This window comes from Amborella trichopoda, chromosome 2 (genome assembly GCF_054954075.1).
Source record: "Amborella trichopoda isolate Santa Cruz 75 chromosome 2, AtrichopodaSantaCruz75HAP2 v2.0, whole genome shotgun sequence".
NCBI classification, from domain to species: domain Eukaryota; kingdom Viridiplantae; phylum Streptophyta; class Magnoliopsida; order Amborellales; family Amborellaceae; genus Amborella; species Amborella trichopoda.
Genome location: NC_142337.1, coordinates 5,271,443 through 5,291,682, shown reverse-complemented (window position 1 = coordinate 5,291,682; position 20,240 = coordinate 5,271,443). Strand labels below are relative to the sequence as shown.

General features: G+C 35.1%; 1 protein-coding gene across 18 annotated transcripts in view; it reads right to left on the bottom strand.

Moving 5' to 3' along the window:
• LOC18443085 (Cysteine proteinases superfamily protein) overlaps positions 1 to 18,385 on the bottom strand; it is a 37,187-nt gene extending 18,802 nt beyond the window's left edge. For 9 of the 18 annotated variants that reach the window (XR_016048931.1, XR_016048930.1, XR_016048923.1 and 6 more), the window contains exons 1-5: positions 17,893 to 17,948; positions 15,922 to 16,123; positions 15,039 to 15,112; positions 7,052 to 7,106; positions 6,813 to 6,887 (exon numbers count right to left, since the gene is read on the bottom strand). Coding sequence is in view for 9 of the 18 variants with exons in the window: in XM_088857554.1 (XP_088713680.1) it covers positions 6,813 to 6,887; positions 7,052 to 7,106; positions 15,039 to 15,112; positions 15,922 to 16,086 (369 nt within the window). In the remaining 9 variants the exon portion in view is untranslated. Of the gene's footprint in view, positions 1 to 6,812; positions 6,888 to 7,051; positions 7,107 to 15,038; positions 15,113 to 15,921; positions 16,124 to 16,354; positions 16,433 to 17,337; positions 17,590 to 17,892; positions 17,949 to 18,043 lie in introns of those variants that run through there. The other 9 variants (XR_016048924.1, XR_016048927.1, XM_088857555.1 and 6 more) reach the window with 4 other exon arrangements.
• Positions 18,386 to 20,240: the final 1,855 nt, after the last annotated feature.

The window sequence follows — 20,240 nt, the reverse complement described above, 5'->3', positions numbered from 1 at the left end:
AATACTAAGTTATCATGATAATATGTGAAAAGCGCACGAAGACATATCAGACTTAACCAGTTTAGTGTGCTCCTGAGAAAATACATTGGTTTCACATTGAAGAGTATTGGAGCAGAACTTTGATTTATTGCAAAGAATATACAAAATGTTAACAAGAAAGGACAAGATGACCTACAAGGATGTGAAGGTAGAAATAGTACATATAAGGATCCAAGCAAATGTCGCAGATATCTCTGTTTTGTTTCTACTAAAAATAACAATCAAATGTTTGATGAACCTAATCTCAAATATTTTGTTGGGACCAATGTTCCAAAAATCGGATCGGCAAGGTGATTTCTGGAAATCCAGTCTGACCCGCAAACCAGTAAGGTAATGGGCTGATTCTTCTGTGAGAGGATCGGTCCCAAAATATTAATTAATAAATTTAATTTTTAAAAAAACTGAAAAAATAATAAAAACATACAATGGGTGGGTACCTGGCGATCCGGATCGCCTGGTTCCCTGACAGGCTTGCACGGTTCTCTAATGGAACTAGGTGGGTCTATTGGAATGGACTGATTTGCAGTTCTGACCAGGATTCCCCATAGATTCCTGGTCCGGATCAGTGATTCCCATCTAACCAGCGAATTTTGAAACACTAGTCTAGACCATAAAAAAATTCAAACAATTTATTTGGCAAAGCCTTACCTACTAATTAAACTACTAAAATGTCAAAATAACCCCAGTAATCCATTGAGAGGGAGTAATATACTTTACGAGTCATGGCAGATATATAGAACAGATAAACTCCTAGAGACCAATCAATATCATCTATCAATAATCTGATCATAGCAAGCATTGAAACAGAGAAAAGACCAAGAATCACCAAGGAGTGCCACTTTGCATCCATTTAATTGCTCAATCAGAACTTTTACGTTAAACAAAAAAGATTCAAAAGTAAATAGCAATTCACCTACAGCCCCTTGAGAATATTCATACAAAGGAGCAATTGAGAAATGGTATTGCAACAGGAATTGCTTCCAAAGGAATTTAAAGACCATGTAAAGAACATGCACATTCTTCCTTCACATTATGTACTCATGAAAAGGCTTTCAGCATAATTACCAATGAATTTGTTACCATGTGTTATGTTCATGTTCTAGTACGACCAGTTTCAACCTATATATAGGGCGTTGCTTGACATAATAACAAAAAATGAAGCAGTAAAATACCTATATGGGTGAAATGAAGTTATGTGTAATATCTCAGATTTCCTCACGAAATCAAAGAGATAATGCAAGCATCCAAATATCACCAAACAATGCATAAGGGCCAGCACATATAAGGTGGCCTTGTTGGCACCTTTAATGTGCATTCAAACAGATCATTATTCTTGCCTCGCAAGTGCATGCCTTTTTGATGCAAATAAAAAATCAGTTTTTATTTTATTTTTTATATTTTAAAAAAACAGTTATTTGAGATTTTAATTTTCTTTAGGGTTATTTGTGTCTTCTTTAGTTATAGAGATTTAAAGAGTAGAATAATAAATTCTCTATGGGAGTTGGTTAGGATAGATTTTTATAAGGATATGATTTCTATTTTTAGGGGGGTTGAGGTTGTTATCTCTTAATGGATTGATAAGCATATCAAAGGAAAAAAAAAAAGAGATAAGAGAGAGCTAGAAAAGATATCAAACTTTCTATTTACAAGATATGAAGTTAGAGAGAGATAAGAGCGGGTTGAAAAAGTGGTATGTGGAGAATAGAGAGAGAGAGAGAGAGAGAGAGAGAGAGAGAAAGTTATTTTTGTTTGTGGGTTTTATATATTTATTTATTTATTCAACTAAGTGTATTTAAAGGGAAGATGTCCCTTCTTTGTAATAGAGAGATTACTTGTGATTGAGTAAAGAGTTTGATACAATCTCTCAAAATCTTTTTTATTTATTTTTATTTTCCTGTTACTACTTTTACCTGCATCAGTTGGTATCAAAGCCTTGAGATCCGTACTGATCACAAATAACTGATGATCCAGTTACAGAGCGTATAAATCAAATATTTGAGCAATTGGATTAAAAATTTGACAGACTCGAAGAAGACCTAGTAGAACGTATTAGCAAAGTAATAGAACAAGGTCTACGAGATCTATTTAGTAGATTGGAGCAAGAAGAAGAAGAATATGAAGAGGTAGATCTCAACGCAAAAGACGATGTTGATAGCCCAAACGTGCAAGAAATTTCAAAAATCAATTGTGAAGAAAAAAATACGTGTCGCAGCTTATGAAATACCACCGTGTGAGCCTGAAGGAGATATCGAGATTCTGTTTGGTATTCCAGAGCTCAGTGTCTCAAACTTCCACTATAAATCGCGTTGGATCAATTGTTTATTTGAAGAAGAAAAGTACCTAAAAGAATGTGGGGACTGCATCACCAACTTTTAAGAAGGACTCTAAAAGATTTGAGTTCTATAAGCTCAAGGTCGAACTTCTCCCAACCTGGGGAGAATAATGTAAATAAAAAACGGGGTTTTAAAATTTTTTAATTTATATTTTTAAAATTTTAGAAAAAGTGTTATTTGAGATTTTAGTTATCTTTCAGGGTTTATTTTTGTCTTCTTTAGTTGTAGAGAATTAAAGGGTAGAATAGTAAATTCTCTATAGGAGTTGGTAAGGATAGCTTTTAATGAGGATACAGTTTTTATTTTTATGGACGTTGGGGTTGTTATCTCTTAATGGGTTGATAAGCATATCAAAGGGAAAGAAAAAAGAAAGCGATAAGGGAGAGTTTAAAAAGATATCAAACTTTCTTTTTACAAGATATAAAGTTAGAGAGAGATAAGGGTGGGTTGAAAAAGTGATACGTGGAAAATAGAGAGATAGAGAGAGAGATGGAGATAAAGTTATTTTTGTTTGTGGGTTTTATGTATTTATTTATTTATTCGACTAAATGTATTTAAAGAGAAGATGACCCTTCTTTGTAACAAAGAGATTATTAGTGATTGAGTAAAGAATTAGATCTTGTGAAAAGACCTTAGGGTGGACTCCCTTACAGACCCAAAGAAAGGGTATAATCTTTGAAAATCCTTTTTATTTATTTTTATTTTCATGTCATTATTTTTCCCTGCATCATTTTTGAATAGTTGAACCTAGTTCAAATGCTAGTACAGAATCATGGGCTAGACATAAGGTTTAATGGGTGTGAGAGTAGAACCGGTAAATTACCTTAGGATGCAGAGGATATCATGGCTATCAGCTTCCCATGACTTAAATCACACGATTTACAAAATTTTCTTGTACAAAATAGGAAAAGACAAACTTTTGTTTGGCCTATCAAAAATCAATGCAGATGGAAGCATATAAGGGGCACATGTTCAATCTTGAACTTCATAGCTTGTATGCTTCATACCCTTTGAGGATTAAGTTTCTTATTCCCTATGCGTTTTATCACAGCAACAAGGAATGGAGCCAGGCCTTGCCTTGTGGCACCATGTCTCATGCATGAGGTGTAATTTTTTTCTAATATATAGCTCTTGAGGCATGCCATAGATTTAAATTCTTTCAAGGTAGGAGCAGACGTAATGCCAACTGAAATCTCCTCCACTTTGTAGCAAATATAAAGTATTCATCAATATATTTGATGCATAAAATTTCTTTTCAAAGTAATGAACATAATCTCGAGATATTTAAGAAAGAAAACGGATTACCTTTTTGCAACCCCCCACTATAAGTATTTGTCAAAGAAGGGAGATAAAGAGATGAAAGAAAAGAGGGAGAGAAAGGGAAAGTAACAAGAGAGTCCCAATTGGGTCTCACGCACCTCTCACATCAGTTTAATATTAATAGAAAATGGTGAAAGGGCAAAACTTCCAATACAACTGAAATAGGACATATAGGTCCAATTAACTCAAAATAGGAGAGAAATAAGGATTAGAAAAAGGATACCCATGCCCAGCTTGGAACAAATTGTTTGGAAAAGATTACAACCAAGGGATTTGGTGAAGATGTCCGCCAACTAATCCTTAAATCTCAAATACGTAGTAAACACCTACTTACTAGTGACCTTCTCTCAAATAAAATGGCAGTCTACTTTGATATATTTAGTTCCTTCATAAAACACAGGATTACTGGCTATATAAGTTGCAACTTTATTATCACAATACATCTTAATCAGCTCAGCAATAGTAAACCCCATCTCCTGCATCAGTGTCTTCAATCACATCAATTTACATGAAATATGTGTCATTGCTCTATATTTAGCCTCTGCACTTGATCTAGCCACAATATTTTGTTTCTTACTACTCCATGCAACCAGATTTCCATCAATAGATGTACAATAACCTATGGTAGACATCGTGTCAAATGGAGAACCTGCCCAATCAGTATCTAGTAACCCTCAATAGTCAAAGGGAAAAGTTTATAGAAGGTTGCAACCTTAAAAGGTAGAATTACATATGCACCTCAAGAATCTATCGGGAAGGTTGCTTTAATGTTGAAAAATCCTCCATTTGATCATCTCGACATCGAGATGTATGAATATAAAAAAAAAAAAGTATTTGAGTCTCAGAAATAGTGCATCTTGCAACACATTATCTAGACCGTCCATTTTCAAAATCTTCATATGTTTATAGATCTCCTTGATTTTAACCATTTTTAGAGTTTAAAATTTTCTAATTAGATATGAAAATAGATTTTAAGATACTACTAAAAACAAATTACAACAAAATTACATGTTATGATAAAATTTGGAGGTGCACCTTAATTGGATTGTTTAAGGTTGCAACCTTAAAGAAACCGCACCCATAGTCAAATGATTATTTCACTTGTAAATCAGACCTCCAACTGGAACTCCCTTCAGATAGCTCAAAATTCTAATAATAGCATCGCAGTGAGGAATCTTTGGAGAGTGCATAGACCTAATCACTACACTTACTGCAAAAGTAATACCAGGCTCAGTAATGGTCAGATAAATCAGTACCTTCCTGGATCCTCAAACAACCCCCCTATCAGCCGATAATTTTATATTTGAATCCATAGGACTATCAACTGCTTTAGCCCCTAACATTCTAGTCCCTATCAACAAATCAGTCGCATACTATCTTTGTGACAAGCTAATTCCATGCTTTGATATGGCTAATTCAATTTCTAGAAAATACCTTAGCTAGCCCAAATCCTTTGCTTGAACATATCTTTTTAGGTGCCTCTTCAAATGACTAATTCCTTATTAATCATTGCCAGTAATGACAATATCATAACCATATACAAGTAAGACAATTATCCTGGAGTCCTGTTTCTAGAGAAACACGGAATGATCTGCATTGCTGCGTCAAAATCCATATGCAACAACAATTTCACTAAATTTCTCAAACCATGCACATAAGGACTGCTTCAGACCATAAATGGCTTTCTTAAACTTACATATCTTATCTGAATCCCCTTGAGCAACAAACCTAGGTGGTTGCTCCATATACACCTCTAGAAAATCACCATTGAGGAAGGCATTCTTCACATCGCTGCCACACTGCCCAGCCCTTATTTGCTGCTACAGAAATAACTACTTGAACATAATTGAGTTGGGCAATGGATACAAAAGTTTCAGAGTAATCAATGTCGAAGATTCGGGTGTAATCTTCGGCAACCAACCTCGTTTTTAATCTTGGTCCCATCAGGCTGATATTTTACTACATAAACCTAGTGACACCCAACAGTTCTTTTTCCAACTAGTAACTCCATGAGCTCCAATATATCGTTCACGTTGAGTGCATTCATTTCATATTCCAATGCTTTCTTCCACCCAGTATGAGAAAGTGCTTCCTGATAACACTTAGGGATAGAAATAGATGAAAAACCCAAAACAGAACTTGATAGGATGGGGAAAATTTTTCAAAGGTAACAAAAGGAGCAATAGGATGTTCAGTGCAAGACCCATGAATGCTACTATGCAAACCTAGAGACTGCCTCCATGTTTTCCATGCTTGACAGTCCTAATTTTGTTATTTCCAAGTTGATAGTTGAATATGAGTTTGTTCCCAACCAAAAGTAAATTTCTACAATTGTTGACCACATCTTCTGCCCATTTTTAGACCAGCCTACTCAATCCACAGGGATTTGAGCTCTGGTTGAATTGGCCCCAAGAGAATATGCCAACATCTATGCCATAGGCTGTCCACATGTGCGTAATTTTATCTTGCATGCAGTACAAACCCTCTACGGCTTCTACTTTTGTCTACCTCTTGAGATTGAGTTTGAAATATACAACAAAGCATGCTGCTCCAACATCATCCAATAAGCCAAAAGACTTTTCGATCAGTTTTACCCATCTCTAAGGAGATAATCAGATATATTAGATTTTAGTCATTTAACTAAGGGCCCAAACAAGTGATCGGCTAATATCTTATCACTAGCGAAGGATCCAAATAACTTTTTTTTCTTTTTCATAAGTTGGGGATCCAAATAACTTACCACCTGTCATTCGTTTCGCTTTATAGTGATAAAAATATAGTTTTGATTTCTGTGTCATTGTATCTTATAGCGGAAGTTCATCCAAAAGTTATGATCTAACAAAGAAACAGAATAAAAAACCAAGATTCCTCACTTTAAGGCCCTAATCTTGAGGTAGAAAATAGAAGTATTTGTTGAGTATTAAGTTGAGACACAATCTAACGCCCTTCATGAAAATTAATTCCCATCTTAAAACATAAGTAGCTTTTTTCATAATATAAACCAAAAACTACATTAAATATCCCAAAAAATCAATCACTAAATTCACGATTAAGACCATAATAAGTTACTGATATACAAGAAAGAAGAGCCACCGTGGAATGACATCTAATAAATCATACCTGCCTCACTATCTCCTTCCTTACATGCTTGTGGTAGTCTGGATTACGAAATAATTGATCCGCCAATGCTCGAAACTGTTACGTCATAATCCGAATATAACATGAAGGACAACTAATCAATTACAACCAAAACATAATGTATGCAGTATACATCTAAAGTGTGATTACTTCATTAATTATCAAATACAACTACTATTCACATTTCAAGTAAAAAGTACTCCGCAATATCTGCAACGAACCTGGCAGTTTCCATCTCCCTCTATTTGCAGTTCAGCCAAACCATATGTCACCAATCTGATCAAAACAAATAAAATTATGCATTCATTAAATGAAATGATCGTGTCCAAGAAAACATTACACACACTTCCACAGTGAGATATGACAGCATAGTAACATTGATATACACAAACTCCAAATCTTTCATGTGTGCGTACATGCAATAAAGAATACCAAAATAATGGTATAGAGAAGTCCATCCAAGTCATGATTATTCATCTTCAATCACAGCAGTTGACAACAAATAGTTTTTTATTTATTTTTCTGATCTTAATGACTCTATAATCATGGTTCTCATGTAGAACTTTGTCACAGTAAAACCATCCGTAAAGTGGACATATAGAGCTATAATCGAGTCCTGAGTTAAACATTGCAGAGCAGAGTACCAAGATTTATTAAAAAGTCATGCCCGCTTAACTCATGCAAGCTGAGGAAAGGCCCAAGCAAAAATGATTCAACTACATCACTCTAGGCCCCTTTCCTGAAGGAAAACTCGAGGAAATCAAACTACAACTCCCCATTTTGTTCAGCTTAACATGCCTAGTCGATCCAACTCATGCTAGTTTTTACCAAATTGATTAGTTTTTGAATGGGCCAGGTCAGACTCGAAATTTGAAGCTCTAGACCTTTAGAAAGGCATATGTTGATGGGTATGTTAGAGTTCAGAGGAGTACGCTAAGGTTCATAGGATCCCTCTTCGCCTTAACTTATCGCCTTAGCAGATATAAACCCAAAAGACCAAAGCTTAAAGTAGATCTAACATTTAGGCTTCTGGCCTTTGAAACAACCACCAACAGTTTGAGAGAGAACAATTCTTAAGCCTTAATTATTTGCACGACCTTCTTTTGATAGAATCATTGAAATACTTGAGGAAAACATCAAAATACTTCAGGCGTTGAGTCATCACCATGTCAATCATGGTCAGAACCCACTATTTTCACATCAGAGCTTGTAAATGTAACTTTTCCTTTCTCTTATTTACAGTTTTACACTTCCTCAATTTTAGTGATGAGCACGTATACTATGCTCCCTCGGGAGCATGGTCTGTTTTTACTCCCTCGGTCAAAATAACTACTTGGGAGGATTTTTTCAATCTGAAAATTTGGGAGCCACTTAAGAATTACTAGATGATTATTCTCAAATAAAAAAAAAAAATTGAAATTTGAGTTTTCTAACACTTAGATTTCACCATCTAAAAATTGGATGGTCTCTATTCAATCTCGAGACATTATTTCTTTCAAGTGCGTAGAGGATACAATTATGATTTTTTTTATTGAGGTATTATTATGGGTTAAAGAGATTATATCCCCAAAATTTGGGGTCCTAAAATTAATTCTTAATGGGGTTTTACGTGAGGGAGTAAATGGACATTCTACTCCTGCAGGAGTAGAAAAACTTTTGACTTTAGTAATCAGTAAATAAACATAACGAAAAAAAATTGATCAATGAACTTAATGTTGAAATTTTCTCTCTTTCAGTTTCAAGTTTTTTTTGTGAAATGAACATTTATATGACTACCCCCTATAATTTTACTATAAAAATAACATATTCCAATAAAACACTCTCGTGAATTTCTTAGGTCAGTGACCTAACATTATTGTATCACATTTTTTTATATAGAAATCAGATTTTAACATTCCTACTTCCATTATTAAAGATGCTCTTTTTATTTATTTTCTAATTTGCAATAACACTTGTATTAGGAGTAAAAGCAACTTAAAAAGTAATGCTTTCAAGAAGATCAAAAGCTAAGGTGCCATGAAGTCTCCCAAACCTAACCCTTCCTATTTGCAAAGTAGCAGCAGCCCATTTGTATAATATCCAAATACAAAAGGTGGACAATAAGTGCACAATTTTCACAAAGACTATCACTTGTCTCCAAGCGATCAGATTCCATCTTAAGCCCTCTAATTACATTAAGCCACCCACAATGATCCCATGTCTATCATAGATCCTTTTTTTTTGTTTTTTTTCCGGTTCGCTGTTGTGTTGTTACTTCAACGTAATGAAATGAAGAAGCATAGGAGTACAAAGAAAATCAACCAATGATGATTACAAAACTTTTGCCGCTTCACTAAGCCAGAAAGGGCAGAGATTCTTCAGCCTTAACAACAAGCATTTGTGATAGGGCCATTCCCTCGCTGGCTAAGGAGTTGGCAAAGCGTTGGATTCGTACCCCTAATGTGTAAGCAAACCTCAAAACTTGTACATCTTTCGAAAGTTTCTTCCAAATGGTGAGCTAGTCTCCAAGGGAATCTAAATTGGGGTTCTTTACTCATTTAAGGTGATGCAGTGAAGTCTTGTTAACATCAAACCCCTATCAATGCCCATTGTAAACCGGCATGCTATCAATGCCCATTGGAGTGTGTATTCAAACGTGTAAACACAGCGCAACATAGTCAAAATGCGTGGTCACGCATCGTGTCCAGCTCAAGTAAGAATGGTTGACACTCCTTAATGAAGTGTAAGGTGTTTGGAAATGCTCTTGTCGCTATTCTTAGCGCCCTTCCAAATCCTACTCCTAAATATCCAAATCTAGGATATCTTTTCCTTTCAGGATTCAAATTCAAAATTTATTTCCAAAACAAAATTTAGTCTCATTTTGAAATCTTCACTGGCCTAAATGCCGCGATTTCATGCACTTGCCAATCACAAATATCAAATCCGTCCAATTTTGCTAGCCACATCTCACCTTCCACTCCAATACCTTCAAGCTTTGATGAGCTCATCCAAAATATGGTGAGAACCATCCAAAACTACTACAACCATGGAGTTTTAACTTCTGCGTTCACATTTCAAGATAGAATGTGGAAAAGATACCATAATGGCTATAAGACACCAAATTGCTGTAATTTTGGAGCTATGTAACTTGTACACATGTGACCATGGTTCTGGGCACGCGAAGACACACCAAGGACGGGAAAGACATGTTTGACACTTTAGTAACTTAGGTTCTTCTGCTCAACATCATCATCATCATCATCAGACCCTTTTTTCTGCTCAACATCATCATCATCAGATCCTTTTTTCTGTTCAACATCATCATCATCATCATCATTAGAGCTTTCTCCCAACTATTTTGGAACGGCTACAAGAAATCCCGGTATGCTATTCTGCTCTATCATGGGCCATACCTTTAGTGAGGCCATAAGTCCTCATATTCTTTCTCACTACTTCCAACCATACCCTTTGGGCCTACCCTTTACCCTTTTTAAGCCTTCCACTTGAACTAACTCGCACCTCCCGACTGGTGTCGTACTGGGTCTGCGCTGCACATGGCCAGCCCACCTAAGTTTACTTTCTCTCATCTTATCGCCTATTGGAGCCACACCTAAGTTCTCCCAAATATATTCATTGCGAATTCTATCTCATTCATCTCAATAACCTCATCTCGGCTACACTCATCCTACGGGTATGTGTTTCTTGACCGCCCAACATTCTGCCCCATAAAGCAAAACTGGTCTCATAGTTGTCTCATAGAACTTCCCTTTCAGCTTCATTGGTGCGTGGCGATCACATAAAACTCCGGTTGCACATCTCTACTTTGCCCACCTAGCTTTAATTCTATGAACGACGTCTTCATCAATTTCTTCATTTTCCTAGATTATCGATCCAACATATTGAAAGTGGGCTCTTTTTAGTATCTATTGATCGTCAATTTTAACTACTTCTTCGACTCTACTCTTATTATGACTAAACTTGCATTCCATATACTCTGTCTTAGTCTGGCTAATTTTAAAAACTTTAGATTCTAGAGCATCCCTCCAAAGTTCTAACTTTGTGTTAATGCCGCTTTGGGTCTCATCAATCAAAACTATTTCGTCCGTGAACGACATACACTATGGTACCTCATGATGTAGGTGCCTAGCTAAGTCGTCTATAACTGAGACAAAGAGGTATGGGCTCAACACTGACCCCTGATGTAGAGCTATTGTTATTGAAAACACACTCGTCTTTCTACTAGTTACCGCTCCCTCATACATCTCTCATCAAGTTAATATAGTATCTGGAAACTCTTTTCTTTTCCAACACCCACCAAATTAAATATTGAGATTCTCTATCATAAGCTTTCTCAAGATCAATAAAGACCATTGGAGGTCTTTTCCTTTCGCCCTAAACTTCTCGATTAGTTGCCTAAATGGAAAACTAGCCTCAATTATTGACATCCATGGCATAAATCCAAATTGGTTTTCTAATATACCCGTTTCATGCCTTAGTCGTTGTCTCTCACACAGCTTCATAGCCGTTGTCTCTCGCACATGCCTTAGTCTTGTTCCCAGTTTACTGTTTAGATTATTATCTGCCTTAAGTTTATCCTTACTTACTGTTTGTTTAGCATTTTTCTTAGCATTTGTATACCCTTCTAAATTTTGATCATTTCTATTATATTGACAAGTTTTACAACATGATCGTTTTTTGCTAATGGTCTTCTGAACCATGTCACTCCAACACCAAGTTTTCTTATCGAAACTTCTTTTGCCACTTTCTTAATACAGTATTACAGTCGCCCATCTCATTCTTCTACTCAACATGTTTTCTCAAAATTTCTATGTGAAAGTAAATATTAAAACCCCATCTCCTCCCCCTGGAAATATTGTATAGATGTGTCATGTTTGAAAAGCCAGTTTTGGAGTTGATGTTTCCAACGCACAGATCTGAGTCGGATGTTGCATCCGTGTTGTTGTAACACTGAGTTAGGACAAAATTACCCAAACTTTGACGAGTATATCTAGAGCAATGTGGAAAACATACCAAATTAAAAATTTAATCATTAAAGGACCTTATCCCCATTATATATTAAAATTACATCAATTTAGTTTCTTTTTCTAAACATTATTTGCTGAAAACAGCATTTTTATGCAAGGACATACCTATTAAAATACTTTTAAATTTTTCTAATATATTTTTTATATTTCTATATGAATATATATTTTATATAATTCTATATCAAAATACTTATATGGACATGTCGATTCCATGTTAGTGGCCAGCGTTTTTGACACCATGTAAATATCTATGTAACATTATCAATCCCTCTCTGCTCAAAGAAACATGGAATAAAGAAAGGATAGCACTTAAGAAAATTATGTTTAAAGAAAGCATAACACAAAATATGCTTAATGCCGAGGATTTACCCCTATGTAAGTTCTTATGAACTTTTTGTTCCATACTTGTCCAATATGTTTAGTGGAGATTCTTCAAATTCTCTACAATAACGAAGTTGAAATTTAGTCTTTTTTAGTTGGACCATTCAAGCTTTGATGCAGCACCTAGTCAATGCCAAGTTGGACATCTAGTCAGTGCATGGATGTGCATTGAAATGTGGTTGCATTTGCATTAAAATTTATTGTATTTTTGCGTCGGGATAGTGCATGTGGGAAATAGGAGTCTTGCATGAATATTGCATAAAAGTCGATGTATTTTGTGTTGGAAAAGGATGCATAGAAACTAGGAATGCATGGGAATAATTGTTGTATGGATGATGGGTTTAGTTTTAGGTATTGTCTATCTTTAGTCAGTGTTGTGGGTTTCATTGTAGGTATTGATCTTTCAATGCAATGGGACTTATGATAGGTCTTTAGAAGCATGTAGACTTAGGTTTCAGTCTGTAAAAGGTATTGTATGTGGTCTGAAAAGATAACGGCGAATTTTGAATAAAAAGGACAAAAATATTTGCAAGCAATTAGCTGCTGCAACTTGGAGTTGAGTGATTGCCCCTACCTAGCGTGAGTGGTTCCGCCCAACCTTGCTCATTAAGTGAATCCTAACAATACCTCGAAGGTCCCGGCTGCAACAAGTAGGTGTCAGGGCAGGCTTTGATTAGCAAGAAATCAGGATGATTCAAGTCCTTGAGCAGTTTCAAAACCATGATGATGCAGTGTGATTGCCATTCTCATCTTCGAGATCTGTTGATTAGGACAAACCACCCATCTTCGATGAAGAAAATGTGATCGAGAAAATACTTTTGAGGAGAGACCTATTTCCAATGGGGAAAAATCAATGTTATGAAGAGTTTGAAATCTAACCACATGTATACCATGATGCTTTTCCAAAGGGAGAAGACCCTTTCTTGATAAGACTTTTCATCGACTATGACCCCTATTTTTTGAGGTGGTAGTTCAACAATATGACAACAAACCAATTCTTGAAATATGGATACTTAATAGCATCCACAACAAGTAGTGGGACTACACTGTCAACCACCAAACACAAAATCTATGGTTCATGTGAGGCAGAATGGGAGCTTCGTTAGGATTTCTCGAACTAGATGTCGAGTTCCTTTCAAGAAGGGGTGAATGATGCAATGCCTAGTTAGTGCTAAGGTGGATGCCTAGTCAGTGCAAATGTATGGTGTTGGAAAAGGATGCATAGAAATTATTACAATTGCATGGGAGTAATTATTGTATGAATGATGGGGTTTAGTCTTACATAATGTCCATTTTTAGTCAATGTTGTGGGTTTCGAGGTAGGTTTTGGTCTTCCAATTTATAGGGACTTAATGATGGGTCTTTAAAAGCATGTAGACGTAGGTTCTGAGCAGTGTTATTGGGATTGGAGCGGCCACCGAACAGGTGAGGGTTTTGGTCTAGTCAAAACCGATCCAACCACTAGTCAATCTAGTTGGACCAAATTTAAAAAAAGGAATGAAAAATAGATATAATAGTTTAAGAAATATAGAATGTACTGAAATAAATTTCTCATTCATTTAGCTGGCCGAACCAATTAAAACCTTACTGGTTGACCGGCCAAAACCGATAAAACATTGTTTTTGAGCAGTCTTCTGGCAAACTGAAATTTTACCAAGGACCAGAGCGACCAAAGCATCGGTCGGTAGCCCAATCAGTCGAACCATCAATTAGGTAAGGTCTTGATAACTATGGTTTTGAGTCTATAAAGGTCTTGTATGTAGACTGAAAATATAGTGAAGAATTTTGAATGAAGAAAAACTTGGAGTCGAGTGATTACACCAACCCTGTATGAGTGATTCCGCCAAGTTTGTTGGTTGGGTGATTCCTGGCAACACCTCACAAGCCCGGGCCTACATCAGGCTCCCACAAAAGAGATGAATCTTCTTATAACTATTTCTTACTTTAGTGGTAGCTCTTTATTATAGTTATTGGTATTGTAATTCATGATGACTAATGCGCTGATGATTCATGCGAATATCAATGAACTAACATGCATGTGACCCTAGACTATCAATGTCTAGACATGCTTAATACCTATGCTACTACCATATGGAGTTGTAGCTGAATTAAGTATTTTGAATGATAAACTTGTTATGGATTACAGGATACAACCATAAACTATTGAGTACAAGCATAAACTATAGGTTAACTATTATTAAATTTCCTATGGTGGATTGGTGGGGTGTAAGCATTTTAGATAATAACTTGTTACGGATTACAGGATACAATCATAAACTACTGCTGAGTACAATCATAAACTATTGGTCAGGAGGAAGGGATGGGCTATGACCCTAACCATGAAGTTAAAAGAGGAGCCCAAAATGTCTTGGCTACATGACAGAAAGCTAGAGCTAGTTGCATTTTGTGAATGTGACCTCTCTTTAGGCACTAAAACACATACAAAGTAGTGAGAAGTGAACCATTTCCATTACAATACATTGTAGAACTTTTAGATAGACATTTTCAAGAGGCTTTCATCTTAAACCATAAATTCCTGAAAATAACAAAATCCATCCAGGATTTTTACAAAGTATACTCCTTTAGAAGTTTTCATAAAACATCCCAAAATAATACATCTTGAATTAAAAATGGCAGCTGATAATCCCTTTCACCTATAAATGAGAACATCAAATACAATTATTCAAGGAATCATATATATGGTGGCTCAACAATTCATACTCCATAACAATAATATGTTTCAGAGCTTTAAAATCAGAGAAAACCTCTGGTACGAAATCAGTGGACATGCTGTCATCCCTACCTTTCTAAGAGCCTTTCGTGATCTAAGGTTGCATTGTCGACATCAGGTATCTCCCCATTAATCCGAGGAGTGTGCTGCCAATCAATACAGGAATAAGTGTTTCATGTTTATAGCATCTTGTTGTAGGAACCTTACATAAATGTTACATTTTCAACATTTTCCTAATTTTGTCAACAAATAGCCATGTGTGGGCATGAGTTTATGCTGACAACAGAAGGCACAATAAAAAGTCAACATACATCATTACACAGCTCAGCTAAGTTCAGATCAATTCTATGAACAGGTAAATGTAGAAACGAAAAAACCTTTTGAGAAAGCAAAAACAGATAAGAGGCTTTTGAGAAAGCAAAAAAAGATAAGAGGGTGCTTCAAATGTATGCTGAAGAAAATTGAAAATTTCCACCACTTTGTGGCTTCTCACTGCTGTACTTTTGAAGGACATAAGAGTAGATGCATACAAGAAATAAAATCACATTTGAACTATAAGAAAGAATGAGAGAAGTTCAACAATATTGAGTGAAAGAAGAGAAATGGGACGACACCCCAACTACATGACTCAATTAAAACCTACTCTGACAAACAACCAGTTTGCTAATAAGGGCTTCCGAGGCCATGTATAACATGAAACTTACTAAAAAGGGAACTCAGCTCCTGCCATTTAACCAAGATCAAACTCAAACCATCGCCATACCCTACCCTTCTAAATATCATCACTCCCAGGCTCCCACTTATGTTTACTGCTAAATAAAAGTTTACTACTAGATAAAGAAAAGTCAACCCAAGAGAAAAAAATTACCCTAAAACTTTCATGTACTAGTTATCAGAATGCAGAAAAAGAAATAGTTGACCAAGTGAAGAGAATAAGCCCTGAACATATACTTACTGGGATAGAATTCAAGTGAGAAAGTCGCTTCCCAAGCCTACCGTCCACTTCCAAGTACTGCTCTTGTAATATGCTAGCTATAGTTTTGTCATCATCTGTATCTTGTTGGCTACTTTTGGATGTCGAGCTAGAACTTCTCTCAACATTGTCACATGATCCACTCATACTAGCTCATAAGGAGCATTTCACCAAGAAAATGATTCTAGCAAAATAATATTTCGTATTTATTAAACACCATAGAATAAGTTCAATACCAGCATAGCAAATGCATGAAAATTAAACAGAAAATGGAAAATACTAAAAAAACAAAACATAATAAGAGCAAAAGCAAGGATATCATTCATTCATAAACTTAGATAAAGGATAAGAACTGAAATTCATTAATTTCCTCTCCAAATTTGATAAAGAGGTTGTCACAATCTACCAAACCAACCATATCAATAGTCCTCTGTCATGAAATCATTAGATATTAGCAGCATCGATTGGTATTAATGTGGGAAAACAAGGGGATCTGCATGAGTTACAAGTAAATTTCCTCAGTAAACAATATCAATACAAAGAAAAAGGAAAGCATGGGGAGCATTGAAGACTTGGAAGGGGTTTTGAAAAGCCACATAAGCTTGTGCATTTGATTGCCTAGTGACTTTAAGGACTGCATCCATGAATTTCATCTTATATTTAAATCATTGTAAATGTATGATCTATCTAAAGCGCATCCACACCTTGATATACAACTCACTAAGCAAAGTCTGGATGCAATTATCAAGAAGTTAAGATACAAATTCAAATTTACCTAAGATATCAGAAAAGGAAAATGGAGAAAAAGGCAATCAAGCAAGCAAAGAATTTAAGAATTGGAAGCAATGATTTGTTCAAGACAGGGGATTTAAGAATTTTTTAAATGAGAATCAAAAGAAACTTTGCAATAGAGACAATTAACAGAGTTCAGAATCTTCAAAGGCGCTTCAAAGGGTTTTCAAAGAAGAAATGTGAAACTATTATATACAATTAAAGTGTGAGGTGAATGTTATTGGACTTTAATTTTCAAACTAGTGGAAGTGTCTGCAATTTGCAATCATGCAAAGCTCACCAGAAACCTAAAGCTAAACGATGATATTATTCACTTTTAACACAACCACACCATGGAAATTAACAAACCTAAGTCCAGGATTACCACTAACTCCCAAAATTTCTTAAAAAATATTTGACAAGTACTGAGTAGTTGATCAACAGAATTAGCTCTGGTTACAATCTAGAAAACCCATCAAAGAAATTCAAGTAGACTGCAAAATTTTTAAGTCCCCAATCCCTCAGTTCACATTCGAACAAGAAAAGAAAAATTTTTGTGAGAGAGAGAGAGAGGTGGCAGCAGGTAACACAAACAAGTAGCTCAAACACTCGCAAATGAAGGTCTACCACAAAACCAGTATCAGTTTCATCTTTTATCAACAAGAAGTGACGCAGAACCAGATGCTAACATTAGAGACTCGGAAGAAGCCATGGTATAAAACATTCAAGTTCACAAGGTAAGAAATGTATGGTAAATAGCTAGTTATCCAAAAGTTCAGAAAGTTCTAATCTTCTATAAAGAAAGAGAGAGAGAGAGAGACAGAGAGAGAGAGAGAATCAGATATTAAACGCCAAACATGAATAGCCCAACCGTATGCCAAAAGTAATAAAATTCCAACCCAAATCAGATATGAAACACTGATGTCAAAAATCCCATACTACGCAAAATTAGGACTAAAAAAAACCAGAGTATATAAAATCAATTCCTTCAAGAAAATTCTCAACAAGTGTCGATTATCAAAATTAAATTTTGATATTACGCATATATCACAGATGAATAATATAGTCATATAAAAAACAATTTCAATTGCATAGAGAGAGAGAGACAATTGCATATATATATATATATATAGAGAGAGAGAGAGAGAGAGAGAGAGAGAGAGAAAGAGAAAGGATCATTACCTAGATTGATGTGGAAGGAAGAAGTTCTCCACAGGAGATGGATAATTAGAGAAAGAGAGACAGAACCAACAAGAAGTGAGAAAGAATGAAATGGAAGAAAGAGAGAGAAGTGGGAGAAAGAATGACATGGACGTTAGAGAGAGAGAATTACCCCCAGGAAGGAGGCACATTTGTATGTTTTACTGGTCTTAGGTTGGGTAAAGGGGTAATCATCTTGTTCTTGAGCTCCAAGTCATTCTCACATCAGACAAAGCTTTAATGTCTTTTCTCTCTATTTCTTTTTAGTCTCATTAATGTCCTTTACGCTAAGCTCCATGCCCACATTACATTTTATGAGCAAAAACTCCCATCCTCCTCTCTTCATCTCTCTCTCTCTCTCTCTCTCTCTTTTGTTGTCTCTGTTTTCCTTTTGGAGAAGTTCCTTTTGGAGAAGTTTACATAAAGCCTAGGCTTTAAAGAATCAAATTAGAGTCTTATCTCAAAACTTTCACAAGAAGAGGTTATTTTGATGCTCAAATATCATCAAATTGATCATTTTGACATAAAGATGCATGGACATAAAAAAAAAAATATAGATTTCAAATTTTTGAAATAGTACATATTTTTGGACCGTCAATTTTCAAGATTTTTAAGTTTTTATAGATATGTTCGATTTACATTTTTTTTAAGCTTTAAATTTTATAAATAAAAATGAAAATATAATTTGAGACAATCACACAACTTTTCATTATTAAAATCATATTTGTCGGTACTATTTGAAGGTGGGCTCTAATTTGATTGTTTAGAGCCTCGGCTCCATACAAACCCCATTTTAACACTGTGTCTCTATGTATGTCAAATGAGCAAGCGTCCACGCTTTGTCTCATTTATAGATTTCCTTGTCTCTGTGCATATTTTTTAGTGTATTTTATTACCGAACATCCTCCACTATCTGTTCCAATTGTAATGTGAATATCATCATCATTAAAGATCTTGTCCAACTATGTAGGGTCGGCTATTGTACATGAGGATATGTCTTTCATTATTCTCTTGGTAAATTTATCAAATTACTTATTAAGATATTAACTATTTAATGTTTTATTTGTATTTTTGGTTTAATTTTAAATTACCTATTAAAAAAAAGAGAGTATATAACGAGACTATTTGCTTTTGGTATAAGGTGGTCACAATTAATCTTGACCATTAGATGTAAAATTGGATGGCTGCATTTATTTCATTGACCAAGTTCAAAATTCAAAATAAATTTTTTCGAACTTTGTGACACACCCAAACAATCAAATTTCATATCGTCAATCAGATTTCACATCGTATGGTTGTAAAGTAATTGTAAAATCCCTATACCAAATGGTTGTATACGATCGTTCTTTCAAAATGCTTATAAGAGATTAATTATTTAATGATTTATCTGTTTGGAACTATTTCTACTCAAAATCATATTTTTTTAAGGGATTGCGTACAATGAGACCATTTAACTTTGGTACAAGGAGGTCACAATACTTACAACTATCCAATATAAAATCTAATTATTTGGGTACGACAACATTAAAAAAACTTTATTTTGAACTTTGAGCTTGATCAACAAAATATGTCTCTTTGTTTTGTAGAATCCTAGCTTTCATTAACTTCTCTCACCTATTTGTTTCCCCCTCTCTCTTTTGTCTTAGTGCCATACCCTAGTGGTTAACTACTCGGGCGAATCCATGACCAAGTTTTGAGTATGCCTAAGTTGGGTGTCCAGCTCAGGATGCTTAAAAAATATTCAAAAATATTTAGTAAAAAACAAATAACTTATTTTTTTTATGTTTTCTATCATTTTTGGCAAAAAGTGGAAAGTTTTTTTTTTTTTTTTTTGCCATTAATGCTTATCGTAGCATTTTCCCTCCTTTTGGATTATCTCCAAAGTATCCCCAGCCACAAATTACTTTTTTTCAAAATTTATTTTTCACTACCTCTTTTAACTCATTTAGATGTGTATTGTTTAATTTTATTTTAAAAAATATATATTTTTTGGTGTTTTAGTATTTCTTAACACTTTTTTGTTGCTACAGTACTCGACCCAACTCGGGCTGAGTTACTCGAACTCAGGTTTTTATCTGCAACTTCAATGGCGCAGCTCTCTAAGAAAGTAGAAATTAAGAGCTCTAATGGTGATAAAATGACATCATAAGAATCTTTAAATGTGGATGATTAAGACAAAGGTCGATATGGGGTTGTTTATAAGTATGGATGATTAAGAGAAAGGTGGATATGGGGTTGCTTATAGATGTGGATGATTTAGAGAAAGATGGATATGGGGTTGTTTGCAAATGTCAGCTCCAAGGTATTTTTAATTTAATAATACAAAAATC